The 22,157-nt window shown below is 34.1% G+C and overlaps 2 protein-coding genes across 2 annotated transcripts; both read left to right on the forward strand.

The window, feature by feature from the left end:
* The first annotated feature begins 275 nt into the window (after window positions 1-275).
* Window positions 276-12,729, forward strand: LOC126705358 (uncharacterized). Its single transcript, XM_050404312.1, has 10 exons — window positions 276-628; window positions 1,287-2,952; window positions 3,473-4,921; window positions 5,155-5,540; window positions 6,146-7,908; window positions 8,697-9,135; window positions 9,745-9,907; window positions 11,558-11,661; window positions 12,063-12,154; window positions 12,238-12,729. Exons 1-10 carry the CDS (start codon window positions 366-368, stop codon window positions 12,312-12,314), a joined length of 6,402 nt encoding a protein of 2,133 aa, XP_050260269.1. The 5' UTR covers window positions 276-365; the 3' UTR covers window positions 12,315-12,729.
* Window positions 12,730-18,736: 6,007 nt separating this feature from the next.
* LOC126706496 (uncharacterized) lies at window positions 18,737-19,516 on the forward strand. Its single transcript, XM_050405994.1, has one exon. It carries the CDS (start codon window positions 18,818-18,820, stop codon window positions 19,205-19,207), a length of 390 nt encoding a protein of 129 aa, XP_050261951.1. The 5' UTR covers window positions 18,737-18,817; the 3' UTR covers window positions 19,208-19,516.
* The last annotated feature ends 2,641 nt before the right edge of the window (window positions 19,517-22,157 follow it).

Raw genomic sequence — 22,157 nt, forward strand, 5'->3', positions numbered from 1 at the left:
CTGTTTAAATTACAGTTTTCATTGTTTAAATACTATAACATGTATTTCTATAACAGTTTTTTACCCACACGTATTTTCACAACACTTAGGACATATTTGGTTGTGTTATTTAAATAACAATTTTCATTATTTAAACAACACAGCAGTATTTTCACAACATTTAAATAATGTTACTAGAATAACATTACCAAACGAGTCTTAAACAACAATATTAAAAATCTCTTACCAAACATGCCTATATCGTGTAAACGACGTGTAGCTCATTATTTTGGACCGGTCACTAGCTAAAACCCTACCCCAAAACCCTTTTTTCCTCCAAAAGCAAAAATCTCAGTCAGACTCTTCCAAGCTCGAAATTTTCAACAATGGCTGATTCGGAAGCGAAACCCAAAGAGACACACACGATGAATAAGAAGAAGAAGAATAAGAGAAAGCTAAGTAGCCTCGAAGAAGGGGCCGAAAGACCTACCAAAACGCACCGTGTTGAACAGTTTGACAAACACTGCGAACAAATAGAGGTCGAGCAGCTTGCTGAAGAGTTGGGACAGAGAGAGCTCGAAGAAGAATCTCCATGGAGGAACCTTCGGCTGATTCTGTCGATTCAGAACAAACAGCTCGAGCTTCACAAGTTAGTTATCTCTCTCTGACTCTCTTTATGTTTGTTTCCGTGTTTGGTTTCCGAGAAAGTCGGGGGAAAAGAATGAAACTTGAAATTCAATATCACAAAATTTTGGGTTTTTCTTTATGGGTTTTGAAAATGATGAAGAAAAAGAGGTTATGGCACTGGCAATGGCAATGGCAAAGCTTTATTTTTCTCTATATGTGTAAATATTGAGCTTTGAAAATTATCTATTTCTTGCTATGGTCCTTTTGATAATTGATAAATTTTGCATTTAAGCTTTTTGAGTGGCATGGAATCTGTGGCAAAGCGAAGAGAAAATGGTGTTTGAATAATTGATACCTTCGGAATAGCTCTAATACTCTTTTATGAAATAAAGTTATTTTATTTATTCAAAAAAATTTGAATAACTGAATCTCACATTTAATGTGAAGGCAGAGGAAAAAAGACGAAATTGGAGTTTGAGTTCTATATTTGTGACTTGTAAGACAAGGTTGTTGATGCCTTTAATCCCCCTCCCACCTCTCCTCTTTGGGTTTACCGTGGGTCCCTAGAAAATATCATATCCAAAATATGAGGATTATATTTGTTTCATGTCCTTTATACATTTGTGAGCCATGAATAGGAACATTAAGTTCTTTAACAAATGAGGTAATTTCAAATGCAGGAAGGTGGAATTAGCCTTCCATTTTGTGAAGATGAGGGTCACAGAAGAAGGCAACAGTGCTGATCAAGATTATGAAACTGTGAAGTTATCCCGCTTGATAGTCTTCCTTAATGATTGGGTCCAGTCATTGTTGATACCTTCAGAGAAAAAATTGAAAGGTGTTGTTCAAAAACCTGAGGGTGAAGTTATTGAGACATGGTTAGATAGTAGGTGTTGGGAGATTTTCAAATTTTGCTTGGAGGAATCATTGAGACTGCAAGTTTCTTTAAATTTCTCACGGAACCTTTTACGGTCTATTTTTGTAATTGCAAAAAATGCAGTGTCTTTAGTGAACAACACATTGTTGAGTTCACAAGAATCGTATTTTATTGGTGAAGGCTTTAAACTGCACAGTATTGTGCTTGATTGTATCTCGTTAGTCTTCTCATCCCATGGTGGCTTGTCGAATGAAAATTTAGACTTGTGGATGTCAACTGTTGATGCAGTGCTTGAGCTTGTCCACAAAGTTTACGTAAAGAACCTTGATAGTGGCAATATGGGTGTTTTTGCCATGCGGTTTTCATGCTTGGTGCTTGAACCATTTGCCATGTTTTTGAGGGTCCACCCAACTCGGAAAACGGGATTTCATGATTTCATTGATAAACTTCTTGAGCCACTGATGCATTTGCTGAGTGTCTTGCATCTTCAAAGTGGTGGAAGTAATTCTCATTGGACAGAAAACTTACTGAAGCTAGTTGAAGAAGTTTTGTTTAATGGGTTGTTTCATCCTATCCACATTGATGGATTTCTGAGCTTATGTGGTACAGAGAAGTATGCAACAACCATTGATGGGGAATCCAAAAACTCAAAAACTGTTATTAAGAGTTATCACAGACACTTATTTGACAAACTGGAAAGAACCCTAACCGAAAAGAAGGTATTGGCAATGGGAGGCATTGGAGAACTATTCCGCTTGCTTGTTCATAGAGTGAAAAAGTTAAAAGGAGTTTCAGTGCTTTCTGCTGATACAAAGATGATAGGGAAAGGAGGAGCTTCAAGGAATTTGGAGGATAACTCATTGGGTCATACATCTAAATTGTATTCTGGCAGTAGTAATGTACATCTAGACAAGAGTTATAGTTCAAGTGGTTTCAATGCAGACACACGAAAGTCGCTTTTTGATTTTTTTGTACAGATTATGGAGCCTCTTTTGCTCAATATTAATACTTATCTTCAAGCTAAACCGGAAGTGAGACCTGAGTTGTTGGAGGTTCATGGCACACTCAAATCTATTAATAATTTACTTGCCAGCTTTATGGATGAAAAGGTTTATTTAAGAACAGAGGACAACTCTGAAGGAGCTTGCTTTAATTTCTTGAAGAAGGTTTATGATACTGTTATTTCATTTTCCACCAATTTACTCTGGTTGTCAAAATATGATCTAGAAAACCAGAAGCACATTGGCACGTTAACTTTATTAGCCAATGAGGTATTTGTTGCTGTAGGTTATCTTCTGGAGATTGAATATGAGATTATAGGGAATGACTTGGTAAGCTTGTGGCTTATGATGTTTTCGTACTCAACTATTGGCCTCTCTTTGGTGGATGTGTTAGATCAAAGCTCATTATCTTCCAAAATAGAAGCCTTTGGATGCCAACTGATTAATCTCTATAGCCAGCTTCGCCAGGTTAGTAGAACTCTGATCATACTCTATTTGTCCACTTTTTAATTTCTATACAAGTTGGAAATGACTGGCATCACACATGGTTTAAGTCATTAGATTGTGTGTGCGTGTATTTTGTGGGGTGTGGGGTATGAGGGTCGTGGGACCATAGTTTTTTCATAAATTTTCCCCTGCAAAACATCCCATCTTTCCCATTCTAGTTTCTGTAACTCAAATCTTGTTTTGTATGGACTATTGAGGCCTATGACCTTTGGCTTAAAAGGCACTGCCTTTCCCCCCATACGAATGGGATGGGGGTTGTGTTCATGGGTTCAAGGCCCATTGGGTGCATGTATAACTTACCAATGAAATTTTTTCTATAGTTACAATGGGGAGGGGGGATTTGAACGTTGGATGTCTCTGTTGGAAACACCAGGAGGTGCCAATTGAGCTACAAGGCTCTTGGCAACTTACCAATAAAAATATATAGCTGTTTTGTATTGAGTGGTCTCATGCCATATTCTTATACATTTAACTAATGTAGGTGAATAATACTATCTTTGCACTGTGTAAAGCAGTAAGGCTTGTAATATCACATGATGATGGTGGTGAAATAAATTATACCAGATTTATGGCTGCTTTACCTTCTGAAGCTTATGCAAAATCAGTGGGAAATCTATTATCCTCCCAAGACTTTAAGTTTGCTGTTTGTAATGCCATTAAATCTATACCAGAAGGGCAAGCAAGTGGATGTATTAGGCAGTTAACAGAAGATATATCAGAATCTCTGGAATGGATGAAAGTTAATTGTTCAGTGGCTGAGGGAAATGAAATTGGCAATTTGGAGGTAAGTAGTCTGAAATGTTTTGATCAGCAAGCAGAACTGTTGGGAAGAGGATTGTCTGAATTGTATACACTAGTGCTAGATTCAGTGACTGTCACAATTGGTAACAGTAACCTTCTTGGAGTTTCTGTCAAGGACCTGATGACACTACTATGTCCTTGCATGAATAGCCTAGTTGGAGTACAGCCGCTTACTGTCAACAAGTTTCTTTGTTCTGTCACAGGAAGAAATTTTGATGCCGGGAATAAAGATGATTTGCTGAAATTTGGATTTTCCAGTTATTGGGTCTTTGTGTTCTTCTTTCGCTTGTACATGTTTTGCAGAAGCTTATATAGGCAAGCAATCAGCCTTATGCCTCCAGATTTATCAAGAAGGATGTTAGAAGTGATGGGCGATTCATCCACAGCATACTCTGGAAAGGATTGGATGGAGAGGACTGATTGGGATGATGGGGGCTACTTTTCTTGGATTCACCAACCTTCAACTTCTCTTCTTGTTGTTATACAATCAGTTTCAAATATTTATCTCCAGGATAGCTCTGAAGATTGCTGTCCTTTAATTTATGTATTAAATGCTATGGCTCTTCAGAGGCTTGTTGATTTGAACAGGCAGATAAATTCACTTGAGTACTTGCTGCAGAGTAATGACAATCTGGTGCAAAAAATGTTGCTTGATGATGCTAGCTTGTCACTGTATCGTAAAAGAAGTAGAAAGTGGGCAAGGTGCATCTCTGTTTTGAGGCAAGAGGTGGCAGGTCTAACTGATTACATGATGGGACATCTACTGTTAGTGGCTGAAGGTCAACAGTCAATCTCTTCTGATGATGCAACTCGTGTGGACACATCTGCCCAAGCTCTTCTTGAAACTGAAGAATGGGATTTTAGTATTTGTTCCATGAACAAGAAGTCATTGCCCACTGCTATTTGGTGGATCCTTTGCCAAAATATTGATATTTGGTGCAGTCATACTGCTAAAAAGAAGTTGAAATTGTTCCTCTCACTTTTAATCCATACTTTCATTCCCTCTTCAACAAGCAGCTTTGTGAGGATTGGAAAACAGCACATTAATGAACCCAGCCAGCTGAAGAAAGTCACCATGCATCAAATCTCATCAGAACTTCTAAGTGACTCAATCTTGTATGAACAAAAAGTAAGACACTTTACTGAATCATAGATTCCCCAACTCCTCTTATTGATGTTCATACCCATACAAACTAGCTTTGTGTGTATTACTTGAAAAAAAAAAAAAAAAAAAAAAAGCTTTGTGTGTTATATATATTTTTATTTTCTTCAAAAAGCTTCCTGTATGATGTCCTAGAACTTCTATGAGTTTAGTAGATATTATTTTGCTTTCTATAGTGTTCATTCCATCTCTTGTATTAGTTTGTCCGCAGGTATTTGGCATCAAGGTTTTGCCGTGTATTGGAGAAATCAGTATTACCGTTATTTAAAGATTTTCCATCTGGCAATGTTGAATTGAAGTCATCACCTCATTGGCCAGAGGTTCTTGGTGCACTTGAGAAGTCATCAGTAAAAGTTTCCGGGAGTGAACTTGTTACTTGTGATTGTTTTTCAGATTCAAAATCAATTGCTCATTCATCTGAGAAGCTGCGTACTGAGATTTGCACTGAACAAAAAGCTTTACCCTTCACCGGCTTTAATTTTACATCTTGTCATAGTTTACTTAATCTTTTGTGTTGGATGCCGAAAGGGTATTTAAATTCAAGATCATTCTCAGTTTATGCCACATATATACTCAACCTTGAAAGGTAGACTGTCTTCTCTACATAATTGATCTTTTTATGCTATGATTTGGTGCCTGTTGATATAATGGTCTCCCAGCTTAAATAATGATTGCTGCTTTTTAGAACACAAGCAAGTAACACAACTTTTTCACTTCTTTTGAGGTAAGGCTTTGTGCTGCATGGTGAACTCTTTAAATCATTTGAAGGTGATAAAATTAGGAAATAACAATTATTGAAAAAAATAGGAGAAAAATTAATAGATATCCAGATTTATGCATCTAATAGCACATAAATTTATACAACTGAAGATTATGGTTTAACTTTCTTTGCTGCAAATTGTCCCTGCAATATGTTGCACATACCACTTTTCTTAAAAAATTGATGTCTACTGTTTTGGTTTGATAAGTTAAACAATTAACATTTTCTTGTGCACTTTTTTTGGTAATTTCATGGATACGTAATGATCTGTTATCTTATCATGTATAATTGTCAACCTTTTTTTCACAAGCATTCAAGTCGCATTTATCATATGAAATGATATCACAGAACTCAGTTTTGCAATCTCTGCTGGAAGATACTCTTTTCAAATTCAATTCAAACTATAATATTACCGGTCCTACATGTTTCAGGGTGGTTGTTGGTAGCTTATTGGAATGTCAGGGTACATTGTACTCACACAGGCATCATGACCTTTTCAGACTGTTTGTTTCTTGCCGGAAGGCCTTGAAATATATAATTATGGCAGCTTGTGAGAAGAAGACAGAAGCTAGTCAATCCTCATTTGCTCCAATACTCCCTGAAGATTCATTTTCTGCTTTGTGGCTTTTCAAGTCAGTATCTCTGGTGGGTGAGCTTCAACAGGCAGTGTCAAAAGATATTGCGTCTCAAGTTAAAGATTTGATATTTTCATTGATGGATCACACATCATATGTCTTCTTGACATTAAGCAAATATCAAATTAGTCATGCTGTTCACTTCTTTCTCAATGCCAAGAGGCCTTGTAAGGAGCAACCTTTTTCTGGCAATGTCAACGAGCAGTGTAACTTAATTGAATCTAATCCTTGTTTGGATTCCTCCAACTGTATTGAGGCCTGGAATGATGCATTCCTTGTTGTCAAGATGTTGAAGGAACAGGCACAAAGCCTTGTTAACTATCTGAAAGATAACCTTTGTACTGAAAAAGAGTTTCTTGGTGTTGATGTTGTAAATTTGAATAAATTTTCCTCTATAGTTTCCTGCTTTAGTGGGTTTTTATGGGGTCTAGCTTCTGCAATTAATGATGAAGATGCAAGATTTCATGACAATAAAGCAAAATCATTAGGGTGGACACGTGAACATCTCTCGGAACTCAACCTTTGTATAAGTGTGTTTGAAGATTTCATCAATCTTTTCTTACGTATGTTCCTCGTTGAGGTTGATCAACAGCCCAGAAGTTACTGTGATGCACTAAATCTTAAAAAGTCAGAGTATGGCCCAGATTTTTTGGATGCAGAGGAGCGTCCACTGAATGGCTCTGCCCAGGCTGAAAGTTCAAGTGGTAGACAGCAGCAAAAATCTGGAGCTGCAATGGCTTGCTCATTGTCATCTGTCATTGATGACAACTCTCGAAAAGCTAGTGTTAGAAGGTTCCAGTTGAAAGATGCCAGCTTTGCTGCCAGTATTATGACTAAGGTGGATTCATTTGATCTTCAAGTTATAAATAAGCCTTTGTTGCGATGCTTGCTGAAAGGTGATTATCCTGAAGTAGCATTCTCACTCAGGCAGCTATTAATTGCTTCTTCAGCTATATTGAGGATAAAATTGCAGATAAATAAGATTTCCTCATTGTCAAGCTTGGTGCCCTGTCTTGCTGGCATTTCACAAGTCTTGTTATTGGAATTAGTGGGTATGGTTGACATTCCAGACACATTTTCTTTTGTTTGGTTGGATGGTGTTCTAAAGTATCTGGAAGAGTTGGGAAATCATTTCCCTTCAGATAATCCTACCTTATATGGAAATGTCTATGCCAGGATGATAGAGTTACACTTAAGGGCTATGGGAAAATGCATAACTTTGCAAGGAAAAAGAGCCACTCTAGCATCTCATGAGACAGAGTCAAGTACTAAGACACTCCATGGTCATATAGGATTCTCTGAAGCATCTCATCTTGGGCCACACTGCTTGGATGAATTTAAAGCAAGGTTGAGAATTTCATTTAAAATGTTCATAAAGAAACCATCAAGACTGCATCTCTTAACTGTGATACAGACTATAGAGAAAGCACTAGTTGGAGTCCGGGAAGGATGCATGTCAATCTATGACATAACTACTGGAAATGTAGCTGGTGGAAAGATTTCCTCAATAGTTGCAGCTGGAATTGATTGCTTTGATTTGGTTATTGAATTTGTTTCAGGTAACATTGCACACTCAATGAATGCAATTTTGGATAATTTTGGAAATTAATCATTGCATTACATTCTTTAACTTGTTTATATGTGGGTCCACTTTGTGTTTTTGGCATTTACTGCATGTTTCATTTATTTTCATTTTATTAGCTATTAGATGGAATGTACTTCAATTGGTCATGTTTCCACCAAAGTGATTAAAACTAGCTGCCTTAAAATGCCATGGGTAATGTTGTGTTGCATTTAAAATGGACCTTAGGAATCAGAAAACTGAATAATTCCTCACACATGTTCCTTCAATAATATAACTGCTTTTTTATAAAAAAGTAAAAATTATAAAATTATAAAAAAAAAAATTTGGAAAAACGATTTTTAGATCTATGAAAATTTCAACTTGTTATTGCAAAGACGGTGTTTAAACAAAGGAGCAATGTCAGCCATGGATGGATAGCAGATATTTTGTGTAAAATTTCTTTGAAAAAAGGTTTTCTTATTGATGTTGTCTGGCTCACATCCTAGAATTCAGATTCCTACCTTACTAAATTATGAAGTATATGGAATGGAGAAGCTATTAATATCAGATGAGATTTTCCCATAGCATACTGCCTGTGTACCAGGGGAGCAGTTTGTACCATTTTTAATTCCTTTTAATAAAGTTCTATTTACGTATTAAAAAATTATCAGATGAGGAGATGCATAAATTGATCAACCCTGCTTAGAGCAATGTTATTGCAACTGTCACCTCAGGTTTCTATCTCAGTTTGATGCTTGTTTTGACCATTGACTTTCTTTTCAGGACGCAAACATTTGGATGTAGTGAAAGAACACATTCAGAGCATACTTGCGGGTTTGTTCAACATTATTCTGCACTTGCAGAATCCTTTAATATTCCAGAGATTTATGCATGATAAAGGCAACACTAATCCAGATTCAGGATCTGTCATTCTTATGTGCATTGAAGTACTCATAAGAATTTTTGGGAAGCATGCTCTTTTCCAAATGAAACCCTGGCATGTAGCTCAGTCTTTACGTATACCTGCTGCACTTTTTCAAGATTTCCATCAGATTAAACTTTCTGAAGCTTCCATTTCATCTCATTCTTCCTTGATATTGGATAATGAAATCTCTGATCGACTAGCAAGCAAGGATTTAAGTGTTGTAGATCGGCACTTCTCAATTGACCTATTTGCTGCATGTTGTAGATTATTGTATACCGTTCTTAAGCATCACAAGAGGTACAGTTTGTCTTTCTTTTCTTTTCTTTTCTTTTTTTGGTGTGTGCCTTTTTTAGGGGGGTGGGGAAATGTCCACAAAAACATGGCTACAATGGTTCATATTGTAGGGTACTAAAACCTTTAGAACCATTAGTGCAAGTTGCATGCTTGCAATTTTTTTATGTGGAGGACAATATGACTATGTTGATGTTTAAGGCTACAGTTGCTGCACATCTCTTAGCACTAAACCCTGCTGTAGTTTGAACCATTCAAACTCTGTTCTCATCAATTAACATGTTTTATGGGTTGTCATTTTGAGCTGAGTAATTATTTTTTCGCTTTAGAAGATGGACCAGGGAAAAGAGCATACTTAATTTAATGGCTAGATCTAAGGTTATTAGTTTCTTTTTGGTTTAGTAAAACTACATCAATAGCTGATTAAATATGAGGTAATTATTTATTTTCTCAATTATGATTTATGCATAATGCTCTTAGGTTTGTGGTTATTACGTTCATATTTCTCACTTGGCATGCATAAACTATGTTGCTTGTTTTCTTTGGTATCCCCTCCCCTTGGTGGATGAAAGTGGGCATTATATGTTATTATACTGATTGTTTCATTAATTCTAGTGAGTGCGAGCGGTGTATTTCTCTACTCGAAGCCTCTGTTTCTGTTCTCCTTCATTGTTTGGAGACTGTGGATACCGATTCAATTGTCAGAAAAGGATATTTTTCGTGGGAATTAGAAGAGGGAGTAAAATGCGGTTGTTTTCTTCGAAGGATTTATGAAGAGGTATGTGATGTTTGTGTGAACAGACATTTTTATTTTTGATAGGTAATAAGTGATTTTATTTAACTTAAAAAGAATCATACATGGGGAACCAATAAACTATACATGATATACTCACAGGTTCCTTAAGTTAGATTAAAATATAAAGAATTAATGAATTCCTATAACATTGGAGGTCTGCTTGCATCCAATGACCGCCAATAAAATAATAACCCAAGAAATAACAAACCAAGATTCGAAATTCTCTATAGATTTTTTGTTTGAACATACATTAATGCATCTAAATTAGCGTATCACAGTGCATCCTTACTCCATGGCCTTAATTTGTTTTTGTGAATTCTCTTCAGCCATGGTAAAAACTCCTGTTAGGGTGAGTTTTTCAAGGAATGGTGACAGAGGTGGCTCATTTGGCCATGCCATTTATTTTGGAATAAGTTCATCTTGCCAAAATTATTGGGAGACATTATGCACATGGTTAGCACTGGAGCTAAAGTAAACAAGCTAGCATGTTTTTTGCCAATAAAGCTTGTCCTCAATTTTAACTGGCATCAGAACTATTTGATAGTATTAAGAATATAGCTGTTATGTTTTAGATGGATCTCAAAATTTTATTTTTAAGTTAATTGGGATCGTTTTAGTGTCACAGAGGGATCAAAAAATTGAACAACAATTGATAGAATATGTTGTCCCTATCCCTTTTCAATTGATATGTTATATAATGGATCTCACCTTGCAAGAAGTTTAAACATTCTTCCTTGAATTTTGTCATTTTTGTTCAGGTAAAGGGTTCATTTGATCAATCAAACATATGAACCTACATGTCATTAGTATCCCATTTATTCCACTGTTAGTTTGAACTTAAAGACCTAATATCCTTGTAAAGGCTTTTCTTTGGTGAATGGGGGTCATTGAAGGTCAGAGCTTATATGGGGATAAAGTGATTGGTGCTCAGAAAACACCCACAGCCCAGCTTGCACATTTAGGAAACCTTTCTAGTCCAGAAAACTTGTTACCCAACTAAAACTTGGATGTATAAGTAACTGATCGCCACTACTGATAGAAACATGTTTGTGGCAAGACTTCTTTTCTATCATCATTTACTTTTTATTACCTTTTTTTTTTTTTTTGATGGTTACTTTGTATTACCATTACTGCTTTGCTAAGAGTAACCATAATTTGTTCACTTTATATTTACCATTTCTAACATTCAATAGTATTTAAGCTTTACTATGCATACAAGCATAAGATACATGCCAATGGTTGTACCAGTGCACAGAGATCCCACTTCTGCAGGGTTTGGGAGGTCATGGTAGGCACTAGGCAGCCTAATCCCCAATTTATTTTGGGAGAGGCTGATTCCTGGACTTGAACCCATGACTTGTCACTTTTGGTGGAAGGCACTTGCCATCACACCAATACCCGACCTCTACATGCCAATGGTCTTTGGATCAAATGACATCTATTCCTCCAATGTACAAAGGGTGGAGAGTGAAGTCACGGGTTCTATGCAAATGTGTGGTCTTGTTTACTTTGAAAATAGAGGGGGAAAGAGAAGGGGGGGGGGGGGGGGGGAGTCTTACACGTATATGACACCTTTTCCTTCTTTTCTTTTTTTTATTCTACCTGGTTTACTTCTTCATATTTATGGTGCAGATAAGACAGCAAAAAGAGTCCGTTGGCCGCCATTGTTCTCAGTTTTTGGCAAACTACATATATGTTTATTCAGGCTATGGCCCCCTTAAAACTGGCATCAAAAGGTAATTTTTAGCACCTTTTTTTTAATCATTCCTATTATGAAGTTCTACAAGAATTCCATGTCTTGCTCTTGTTTTCTATTTGAACCATTACTCCTCCCAACTATAACATGTCTTTGCATTTTAATATGTCCCAAAATGTTTTTCTATTTCAAAAGATGGTTCCAAAGGTACCTATAAAAAAACAAATATGGTTCCAAAGGTCCTACTTTCCTCTTTCCCATTATTTAGAGTGACAAGAGGAGGACAGTGTTGGAGAAATGAGAGCTTAAATAAGCAAGTGTAACTAAATAAATTAGTCTCTATAATTTTTTTTTTTTTTTTTTGAAAAGTACAAGCTTAGTGGGATTCGACCCTTAGCTCTCACGCTGTAGCAGCTGAACCATTTTATTGTGAATCTGCAGGGAAATAGATGAAGCTCTCAGACCAGGTATATACGCTTTGATAGATGCCTGCTCAGCAGATGATCTTCAGTATCTTCATACAGTATTTGGAGGTAAGCAATCTTTGTGTTGATGTTTAAAATGAGTACAAGAAGGAAACACTTCATTCTCACTTATTTTCTTATTGTTTCTGTAGAGGGTCCTTGCAGAAACACACTAGCAACTTTACGACACGACTACAAACTGAATTTCCAGTATGAAGGAAAAGTCTGATCTACTTCTCTTTTGCTCTGGCTAAATATGTTGGCTCAAATTTACACAAATTATTTTACATTATGAATACTGGGTTACAATTTTACCTTTGTGCTATGGAGAAGAAAAACAATGTGAAAGAAGCATAGCTAACCCTAACTAGTCTGTTGAGGATCTATAGATGATCCCAAAATGTTGGGACTAAAGTTTGGTGGTGGTTGTTGTAGCTTCCTCATGGAAGTCCAAAATTACACAGGTTGTAGGTTTTTATATTGTTGCAATTTTTTGGGGTTTTTAATGTCGTTTGAAGTGTACATATGAGAGAATTACTGAGTTACCTTGTTTCTGTTGTAACCTTTCAAGTATAAATGGCTTCAGTAGTGTTGTAAAGTGCATTCTTCTTTTATAAAAATATCAATTTTTTGTTAGTATTTTATTATGCTGTTTGAGTATCTTTGTGCATATGATGTCAATATGTAATCTGATCCGTAAATACAGTATTAAAAAAAAAAAAAAAAAAAAAATCTAGAGCAATGCATGGTGCTTCTTGACTGACAATGAAGTTTGGCATCATTTGCATGCCCATTAGTTAAGTAGGCATTATGTGAGATGATGAAAAGTTCATTATGGACAAAGTTTCAGTAGAATTTGGACGCATTTACATAGCAGATACAAACCACTAGCTATTTCACACAAGAAAAAAGTTTAATATACCCAATGAGAATGATGCTGAGTAGAAGACTTTGTAACATTAAACGATTGGCTTTTCTTTGTGGAAATAGAAGTTATTAGTGGTATTAATACAGGGCTGCTATAGAACTATATGCTTTAGGCTAATGTTTTCATCTAACTTTATAACAATAATATGAACTTTAGAATAATGTCGGCAACTGGGATAAGAAACAGTGGTCTATAATCTACATCTTTTGTAGCTGCAACAATTATGAGTTTGTGAAGAGGACCGCAAAAACAGCCAAAAAATGATCGTCTTTCTTGAGAAATGGCTGGTCCAGCGTCAAGGCTAACAATATCTTCTTCTTTTTTTTTTTTTGGTTAAAAGGCTAACAATATCTTTCCACACCAATATATTCCATATCAATTAAGCCTGAGACAACCTTTTACAATGTTTTTCTTAATTGCTAAGATGGTATGTTGTTATTGATATAAACTCATATGAGAGTAATGTTACTCTAATTACAACTTAACACGTCAATAATTGTGAAATTTTTTGTAATCATAAGGTTACTCATTTTATATTTGACTCACACGTCCAATAGTATTGGCATCACCCACCATTCTTACAAAACAAGATATCTCAATGCTAAAAGAGAATGTTGATGGAACAACTACCGTATGTTCAGCCATCCAAAAAGTGGACACATCAACACGTGTATGGTTGAGATTGAGCTAGGATATGATTTGCTTTTCAATTTCACCTTTGGCTATAAGTTTTGGCCTTTTTCCATCCAAAAAAAGAAGAGCCACTCTGAAGTTTTCTCATAAAACCTTAGCAACCCCAACAAACCAGTAAGGCTCTTAATGGGATGCTATAGAAGCTGTTGCAGACCAACCCCAGTGAATGATGGTTTATCCAAGGTTCTGCTATTCTTGGTTGTGATCTTAATCCTCCTTTGCATACCAAAGCTATTTACTCGTGAGCCACCTGTTATCGTTGAACCACCCAAAGAGTCTATAAATTGGCCCCTTTTATTCTTACCATTGCTATTACTAGCCATTGTGCTTGGCTTATCATCAATGGGATCTCCTGATTATAAGTGTTGTCCAATGCCACCAACACCACCACCACCACTACCATGCAAACCACCACCACCACCACCACCATGCAAACGATACCGCCACTGCTCTTGCAAAGGATCTGTGCCATGGGGTGTGGCTCATTGATTATCAGGAAGCTACATTTTCCTGAGACATGGATTGTAACTTGTAAGCACTTTGTGTTTTACTTTTTTTGATAAGCACTGTGTTTTAATTGATTTGTTATGCCTATTTAGTCAGCAAAAACGTGTTTTTTTTTTCTAGTTTGGTTGTATCATGTTTATGTACCAGAGACTCAGAGAGTTCTAAATGTTTGTATTAGATGTAAAATTGGCAATTATGCCTAACATTATGATTATGTGAAAAGTAAACAAAGTGCTGTCTGATACTTCATAGTTTTGGTTTTTCACTTTTTCTTGCTTGATGAATTTTGATCAGATATGCATGAAATTCCGTATATGGATCGGATAGAATCAATTCTTTTCCAATACCTATGCCCCAAAGGAGGGTCCCATATATGCTTTTTTTTTTCTTTTTTTTTTTTTTAATAACAGTTAATTGGTAATAGCAGTTTTTGTTTTAATGCGCAATATTCATTAAAAAAAAAAAATCTAAAATCTATTTGCATAAACAAACTTAGCAAGAGCACGAGTAACACTATTAACATTCCTTTTAACCCAACTAAATGCATTAAAATCAAAGCAACAACTAAGCTCTACAATATTGTTAAGCAGAATAGAAATAGTCAAATAGATCACTCGACATTTGTCAATTCTAAAGCCTCAACATCATAACAATTTTTGTCATCTGCTCCACAAGGTAATAGGGGTATCATTTTGAGTTGAATTCAAGACATTCATTTAAATAGGGAAATACCATTTTGGTACAAGGATTAGAGCCTGTAGCCACTTATATTTAATTTTATTTGGATCCAGCTAATGGAAACCGATATTTTGTTTTTCTTCTTTCTTTTCTTTCTTCTAATGATGATTAAGAATTTTGCAACACATTTGTGTAAAGAAAATGTTAGAAATATTATAAATTTTACTATTTATATCTTACAAACTAATGTAGTAGTAATAAAATAAAAAATCAAACATTTATTTATTATGTTTTTAAAATAACACTAATTAAGTAATTATATTTATTATCACGGTAGTTTGTATTTATTTTTAGTAAAATTTGCAGTTGTTATAGAATATTCCTTGATTGTTTAGAAGATTAAAATTGTTTCATTTGGATTTCCTGGATTGGATAAACCAACAATTATGGCCACCAAGGCACTAATAGCCTGACTTCTTTCTTTTTAAAAAAAGAAAAAAAGAAAACACTTATAGCCTAGGAAAAAAAAAAAAAAAAAAAACCCACTATTAACTCGCTTTAATGATAATATATTATATACGACTCCATATTAAAAATATATAAATAAATGACTATAACGACTTAGTGCTATTGTTACGAGCTAATGCCAATGATCGCGTAATGATTCAGTTTGATAGTGGTGGGTTAATTTGTAAGTTACTCTCTAGCCTCTTCCTTAATCTTTTTGTTTTGATTGAAAAAATAATAATTTTTTTTATTAGAGAAAATCCTAAGTTTACAAAAAAAAAAAAATTTAATTCAATTTTAATAGTTACATTATAACAATGAGAGAGTGAGAATTTCACCTTGATTATCCTTGTGAAGGAGAAGGACAATACCACTTAATTATAAAACTCTTGATAGAAGAGGGGGATTCAACCATCAAAGACTTTACCAATTGAACTAACTGAAATCCACAGTCTTGTAGTTAACTAATTGGCACAGTTATTTCCAACCGTGATATCTTTGCAACATTAAAGGCCAACTTTAAGATTCCTCAACCCTCAACTATCGATGCATAAAATAAAAAATCTCTGCAACATTAAAGGCCGACTCAACTTCTATCCAATCGAGAGGGTGTCATCTAGCATTAATATGTCAGAAGCAGAGTTATTTGACTGTAATTCCCAGTGGTTTCTGGTGATCCTTTTAACATTCTTGAGTCATATCTAAATTTACAGATCAATCTTTCTGTTAAACTTTAATTATTAAGTCCATAGCTCAGCTAGACTGACCTTATCCACTGATGAATACAAAAACAATTTCTCGATTGATCAATTCAACATTGGGTCGGCCTTAAAAAAAGAATAAATAAATAAAGAATTTTGAGTACCCGTGTCAAAAAAGCCAAACCTTCATAAAGAAGGCGACAATTTTATAAAGCTGGAAGCATTTATAAAGCAGACGTTGATTTATATCTACTTTCAACCATAGGAACAAATCAAAACATATATTGTATCATCAAAGTGGTTGAGCAATTATATCACCTTTTGAATGGTGATTCAAATTTACTGTTTGGGATTTGAATCTCACCTCTTCTTCTTTACTATTCGTGTGACTTTGTGATGTACTTTAAAATTGCATGTTTTTGAGGTTCCTGATAAAAATACTGGTGAAGGGACAAGGTCCCTAAATTTTGCTAAGCTTGACAATTAACAATTAATTTGAGTGAGAAAAGCATTGGTTTTAAAGCAGTAGGAATAAGATCAATGATGAACTTACAAAGAGAATGAAACATTGAGCCTAAACAATGTATCATTGACTGTTTAAAGTTGGCCCATCTGCCCCACATCATGGCAATTATTGTCCATGCTACATTTTTTTTTTCTTTTCTTTTTTTCATGTTTAAACTCCATCTCTAATGGGTGTCACTATACTTTTCTTTTCTTTTTAAAATCTTTGATGGGCTGAGTAGAGAATTCTTTGTGGTGCAATCTTAATTCCCAATAAAATAAAATCCCTGATGTGGATGCATGCCCAATTGAAATTGGACAGTGATGTAATTCACTATTAAATCCACTTTGGTTGATTGAGAGATGACTATGACCTCTAATCACTTGAATATTCTCTTGACAAATTTAATTTATTTTTAGTATGCTATATATGTAGGGTTTGTGCTGAACTTTATGTTTTAATTCTCTGTTTTATGTTATATTAATACAGTTTCTTTGTATTATCCCAAAAAAATTATTTTTTTTTATTGTTGACAATTTATCAGGATCATTTATGATAAGACAACATCTCACTAAGATTGATATAATATCACCTATTTTAACACATATTTTTTAGCTTTTTTATTCATTCATTTTGTTATATGGATATATATATATATATATATATATATATATATATATATATATATATATATATATATATATACATATGATGATGCACAGAAAATCAGTAGGCTGAATGTTCCGGGTTTCAATAGGATAGTGGTTGCTTGAAAGGCCTGAAAAGAAAGAAACATAAGATCAAAGGTAACTGGGGTGAACCGGCCAAGAACCCTCCGATACTTAAGTTAGTTTTCTCTCTAGAACTCAAGAATTCCAACTTTAGGAGTGATGGAAACTTACTTTCATTTGATATGAATGAGTCCTTTTATAGTGAGCTTTGGAGTGATTACTTATTTAGTAACTTCCTCAACGTGGATGGAAGTTAGAAGGTTCAGACTTATCTTCTACAACTGCCATCAAAAGTTAAGAACTTAGTGGGAGGTTAGAGCAATAAATAAGGATTTTGCTCATACTTCAGAATAGTAAAACGTGGTCCAAATTATAAGTTTTTGAACACAAATTTACTCTGATAATTTCTAAGTGTCAGGAGGTCGTCTAGGTGCTTCCATGCTAGACGACCTTCTTACGCTTGGACGATCTTCTCGTATTGGGACAACCTTTATGGACTTGGACGACACTATGGACGAACTGAAGATAGTCCAATTTTGGTTCACCATCAACATATAACAAATATGTAATTTTTGCATCAATTGGAATTTCTAAATTAAAATATTTGCTTATGTTTAGTAGTTTATACGGCATAACATTGATAAATAAAAATAAAAAAATAAAAAAATAAATAAAAATAAAAAAACCTTTTTTAAGTGAAGAAAATAAAACTAAGCTTATATTTTCAATTTGATTTTCTTTTAATTTATATATGTTCTTCTTAATCTTTTGAATAGGTTAAGCTATTCTGATATCTTATCTAAATATGTTTTAAAAAACTTGATGTCTTATATTCATATTAATCGGGTACCGGTACCAACCTATGATGTGATCAATTATGATAGATAATTTATCATATATTATACAAAATAATAATTTTAGCAAATCTAATTCAATGATTTTAATTTATTACTCTGGAGTCTAGAGGGCCCATTAGCCACTTGCTACCAACATGCTCTACCCCACAAACAAGTCAGACCATTTCACTAAGCAATCAATTTGAAAACCCATGCATTGAATCACACACAAATAACTTAGTAGACGTGCCAAAATGTAAACAAATTTTTTTTTTTTATATAAATTGTTGACATAAGAAGGTTTTTTTTTTTTTTCTCCCTTTTTTTTTATTGTAATTAGATGATCAAGAAATTTGAAATTTGAATTTTGAATTTTGAATTTTGAATGTTCTGTCAGAAATACTATTACTTTAATACCATTTTATAACTTATATAAGTTTTCCACCTACTAATTAATTACAAACTTATATACCACCCTAACCATTTGTGACATTGTGTGTGAACAAAGTGTGTCACTAGACTTTCTTATATAATAATAGGTTAACTACCAAATCAAATATCCCACCTTTGGCTATAAATGCTATTCCTAAGGACCTCTTGAATTTGTCAAACTTTTATACAAAGCTTCTCATTAAGAAGGTCTTCAATGGTCTATAGAAGAAGCACAGCCTCCTCTATCTTTGATGCCTTCTCTCTAAACCCTCTTCCATACCCAGTTCTGCTAATTCTAGCAGTGATCTCAATCTTTCTTGGCACCTCATGGTACTTCTCTTATGAGGAAGCTGTGGAAAGTGCTGAAGAACAAATGGGTTGGCTGCTTTTGGCCACACCTATAGTGTTACTCATCCTAGTCCGGTGGTTATCATCCATGGAAAATCCAAATTTTCTCTTTTCCATGTCACCATGGGACCAGCGCCGCCGAACCCACCACCGGCCCTCGGAGGGAAGCTCACCATGGGGTGTTGCTGCTTTGATTGTGTTGTTGCTTGTTATGGTGCAATACCGGTCTGTCTTTACTGATGGCTGGTTAGTTTAGATATACAGAACTATATAAGATATATGAGAATATATGCTGTTATTTGGTTGAAACAGATTAGTTTGTAGATAGTTTGGAAAAATGGAGTTTGTGTTTTGTTAGAGTAAAGACAGGTTATATAGATCATGATAATATACATGACTGTTGTATATATATAGTAAAGGATGATGAATTGTAATTGATTTGGGTTTTTGGTAGATATAAATATGTGGGTGATATCTATCATGTTTTTTTTTTCTTATTTTTCATTGTAATATATAGCAAAGTTCTGATGATGGTTTAGCTATGAACTTTGTTTTGTTTTGCTTTTGTTTCTTTTTTAAATTTATTTCATTGGTTCTCTAGTGAATTATAGTTTGAAGAAATTAAAGAGGTTTGTGTTTATCGGATAAAGATGAGTTAACATGCAATTTTCGTGACCACTGACCATTGCATGTAGTGAGAGACGACACATTGTAACTGAGTGAGGGGTGGTTGGGTTTTTGTCTAATATAGATTGGAGAGATATATAAGACTTCTTTTAAGGAAGGAATTATTTTTTTTCTATTCCTTTTTTTCACAACGAGTAGAGCAAGTGGATTAAGATTCACCGATTAAAAAAAAAAAAATCGAGTAATATTACTAAATCATAAAAGCCATTTTTAAGAACAAATTTTTTTTTTTTTTTTTTTTTAACTTTTTGAGGACAAAATTTATTATCTTGTTTTGGCTGTATTTAATGGACAAAGTTTTTCTCTATAAACTAGTTTGAAATTTGGAGATAAACCCTTTTTTGTATTTAATTACCCCAGTAATTGTGATTTGTGAATATATCACCTTAAACAAGATTATGAAACCAGTATAGATATCACACCTTTTGCACTAAAAAAAACAGAAAGGAAATGAATAATCACACCCTTGCCCAGACATATTTGTCCCATGTATGCCTCAAGTAACTGCCTTTTGGAAAATACACCTCAACTAAGCCTAAGATTTGTCCTGGAATCAATTGAGTGGAAGATTTTCTTTTCTTGAATCTCAGTCAATGACTATAAAACATTCTTAATTCATTCTTATTTCTTGTCTTCTACTGTCATCTTTAAGGGACCAATCAAATGCTTGAATATAATTTACTCATAAGCTATACAAGAACTGTTTTCATTGATGCAACTTACTAGTTTGCTAAGCAATTTTTTGTTCTATTAACGAGCTCTTTTACGGCTTTGAGCTAGTAATTTTTCTCAAAGACAAGTTATCACTGATTTTCATTTACTTGTTCATTAATCTATTTGTATAATTTTGCCTGTAGATACTTTGAGTCTGATATATTATATACAATCAGTTTTATACCCCAAAAAAAGGAGAGGAATTATAATAGGGCCACATAAAACTTAGTAATCTTTTATAAATAGAACTCATATATATTTGGTAAGGTAATTGATGACTTAAATGTTAAGCTAAGTTAATTGCTTATATATCATATATCATATCTCTATAATATTTGTCCCTAATAAAAACAAAAACAAAAACCCACAAATCACACAAATGTTTAGCTTTTGGGATCTTTTTTTTTTTTTTTTTTTTTTTTGAGAAGAGCTTTTGGGATAGAGCTTTTGGAATAATTGAGGCAAATAGATTGTGAGTTAATGTTAATGAGGAAATATCAATCATGTTTGTAACTAACTTGAATTTTCAAGCTAATTGGTCATGAATCAATCTGTCATATTTTCTCTAAATATATATAAAAAAAAAAAATTCAAAAAGCAAATAACATATATCAATCATGTTCGTAGTTATTTTAGATAATTTGTTTGTTTATAAACAGTTTTTTAAAACTTCACACTTTTTGAATAAAATTATTTTTTTGTTCATTTTCAACAAATAAGCAAAAAAAATATGATTGATTCTTTCCCCTGAAAATTGACAAAAATATATATTTACTTAAGAAAAGTAGTAAATTTAAGAAATTTTACATGAGTAAATAAGCTATGAAACTTAAATAATAATTAAAAAAGGAAAAAAAAAAAGTACTGTCACACTTTCCCGCAATTTGATGAAAGAAAAATTATTTAAAATGTTAGATAATCATATTTCATTATTTTGCACTAGTTGATCATTCTAGGCAACTTATTAATTAACCTACACCAACTATCAAAAAAATAAGATATAGATTATAAATTCAGTGGGACCTCTACATATATATTTCCATCAAGTTATTATTAATCTAAAGGTAGACATACCCCAAAATAAAACACAAATAACAGATGGCACTAGATGCCTAAAAGCAACTGAAATTAAGCAATGTCCTCCGGAATGTCAATTTCAGATGTCCATTCCTCTTGTCTCACTGTGTCACGGCACAAGTGTTTATCAATACCTATCGAAATAACAATAATTTTCTAAACCTACCACCGTCCTCGTGGACCAGTACTCAATCAAGCTTAGTTAAATCAGGAGTGCTAGTCAGCATTGTCAATAACTCAAAAACATTTGATTTGGCCCTTTCATTTTCATGCTTGTGAAATTATATGAGCAAGCATTGGCTAATTTCACAAGCATTGGCCTAAAACTCTTCTTTCTCTTCTCAATTTTGTGTTAGAAGAGCTTGAAATATACCACTTAATTGATCAACCTCGCATAAGTGGGCATGATGGTTCAGTAACTTCAGTTGATTAATATGAGATTATTCCTCTTATACCACCACCTTGGTTGGCCAAGTGATAAGGGCTTGCGCCAACATGCCTCAAGCATGGGTTCGAGTTCTCCTACTAGTAGTATGTTGCGGTTTTTTATATCCTATCTGAAGACTATTCACCTAACTCATTAGTGATTATAATGTATGGTTTTAATCCAAGAGCGATTAGGATGATATTATGGTCACGTCCAAATAGAGAAGTCACATTAGTTTCTTCTCTCTCTAAACATTATTTTTATACCAAAAAAAAAAAAAAAAAAAGATTATTCCTCTTGT

This window comes from Quercus robur, chromosome 11 (genome assembly GCF_932294415.1).
Source record: "Quercus robur chromosome 11, dhQueRobu3.1, whole genome shotgun sequence".
Lineage (NCBI taxonomy): Eukaryota > Viridiplantae > Streptophyta > Magnoliopsida > Fagales > Fagaceae > Quercus > Quercus robur.

Excerpts from the sequence above, each read along its gene's own strand:
- LOC126705358 (XM_050404312.1), top strand. The coding sequence starts at position 366 with ATGGCTGATTCGGAAGCGAAACCCAAAGAGACACACACGATGAATAAG. Across the intron at positions 7,909-8,696 it reads GGTTATTGAATTTGTTTCAG|GACGCAAACATTTGGATGTA; the intron begins GTAACATTGCAC and ends CTTTCTTTTCAG. Across the intron at positions 9,908-11,557 it reads TTCGAAGGATTTATGAAGAG|ATAAGACAGCAAAAAGAGTC; the intron begins GTATGTGATGTT and ends TTTATGGTGCAG.
- LOC126706496 (XM_050405994.1), top strand. The coding sequence starts at position 18,818 with ATGGTCTATAGAAGAAGCACAGCCTCCTCTATCTTTGATGCCTTCTCT.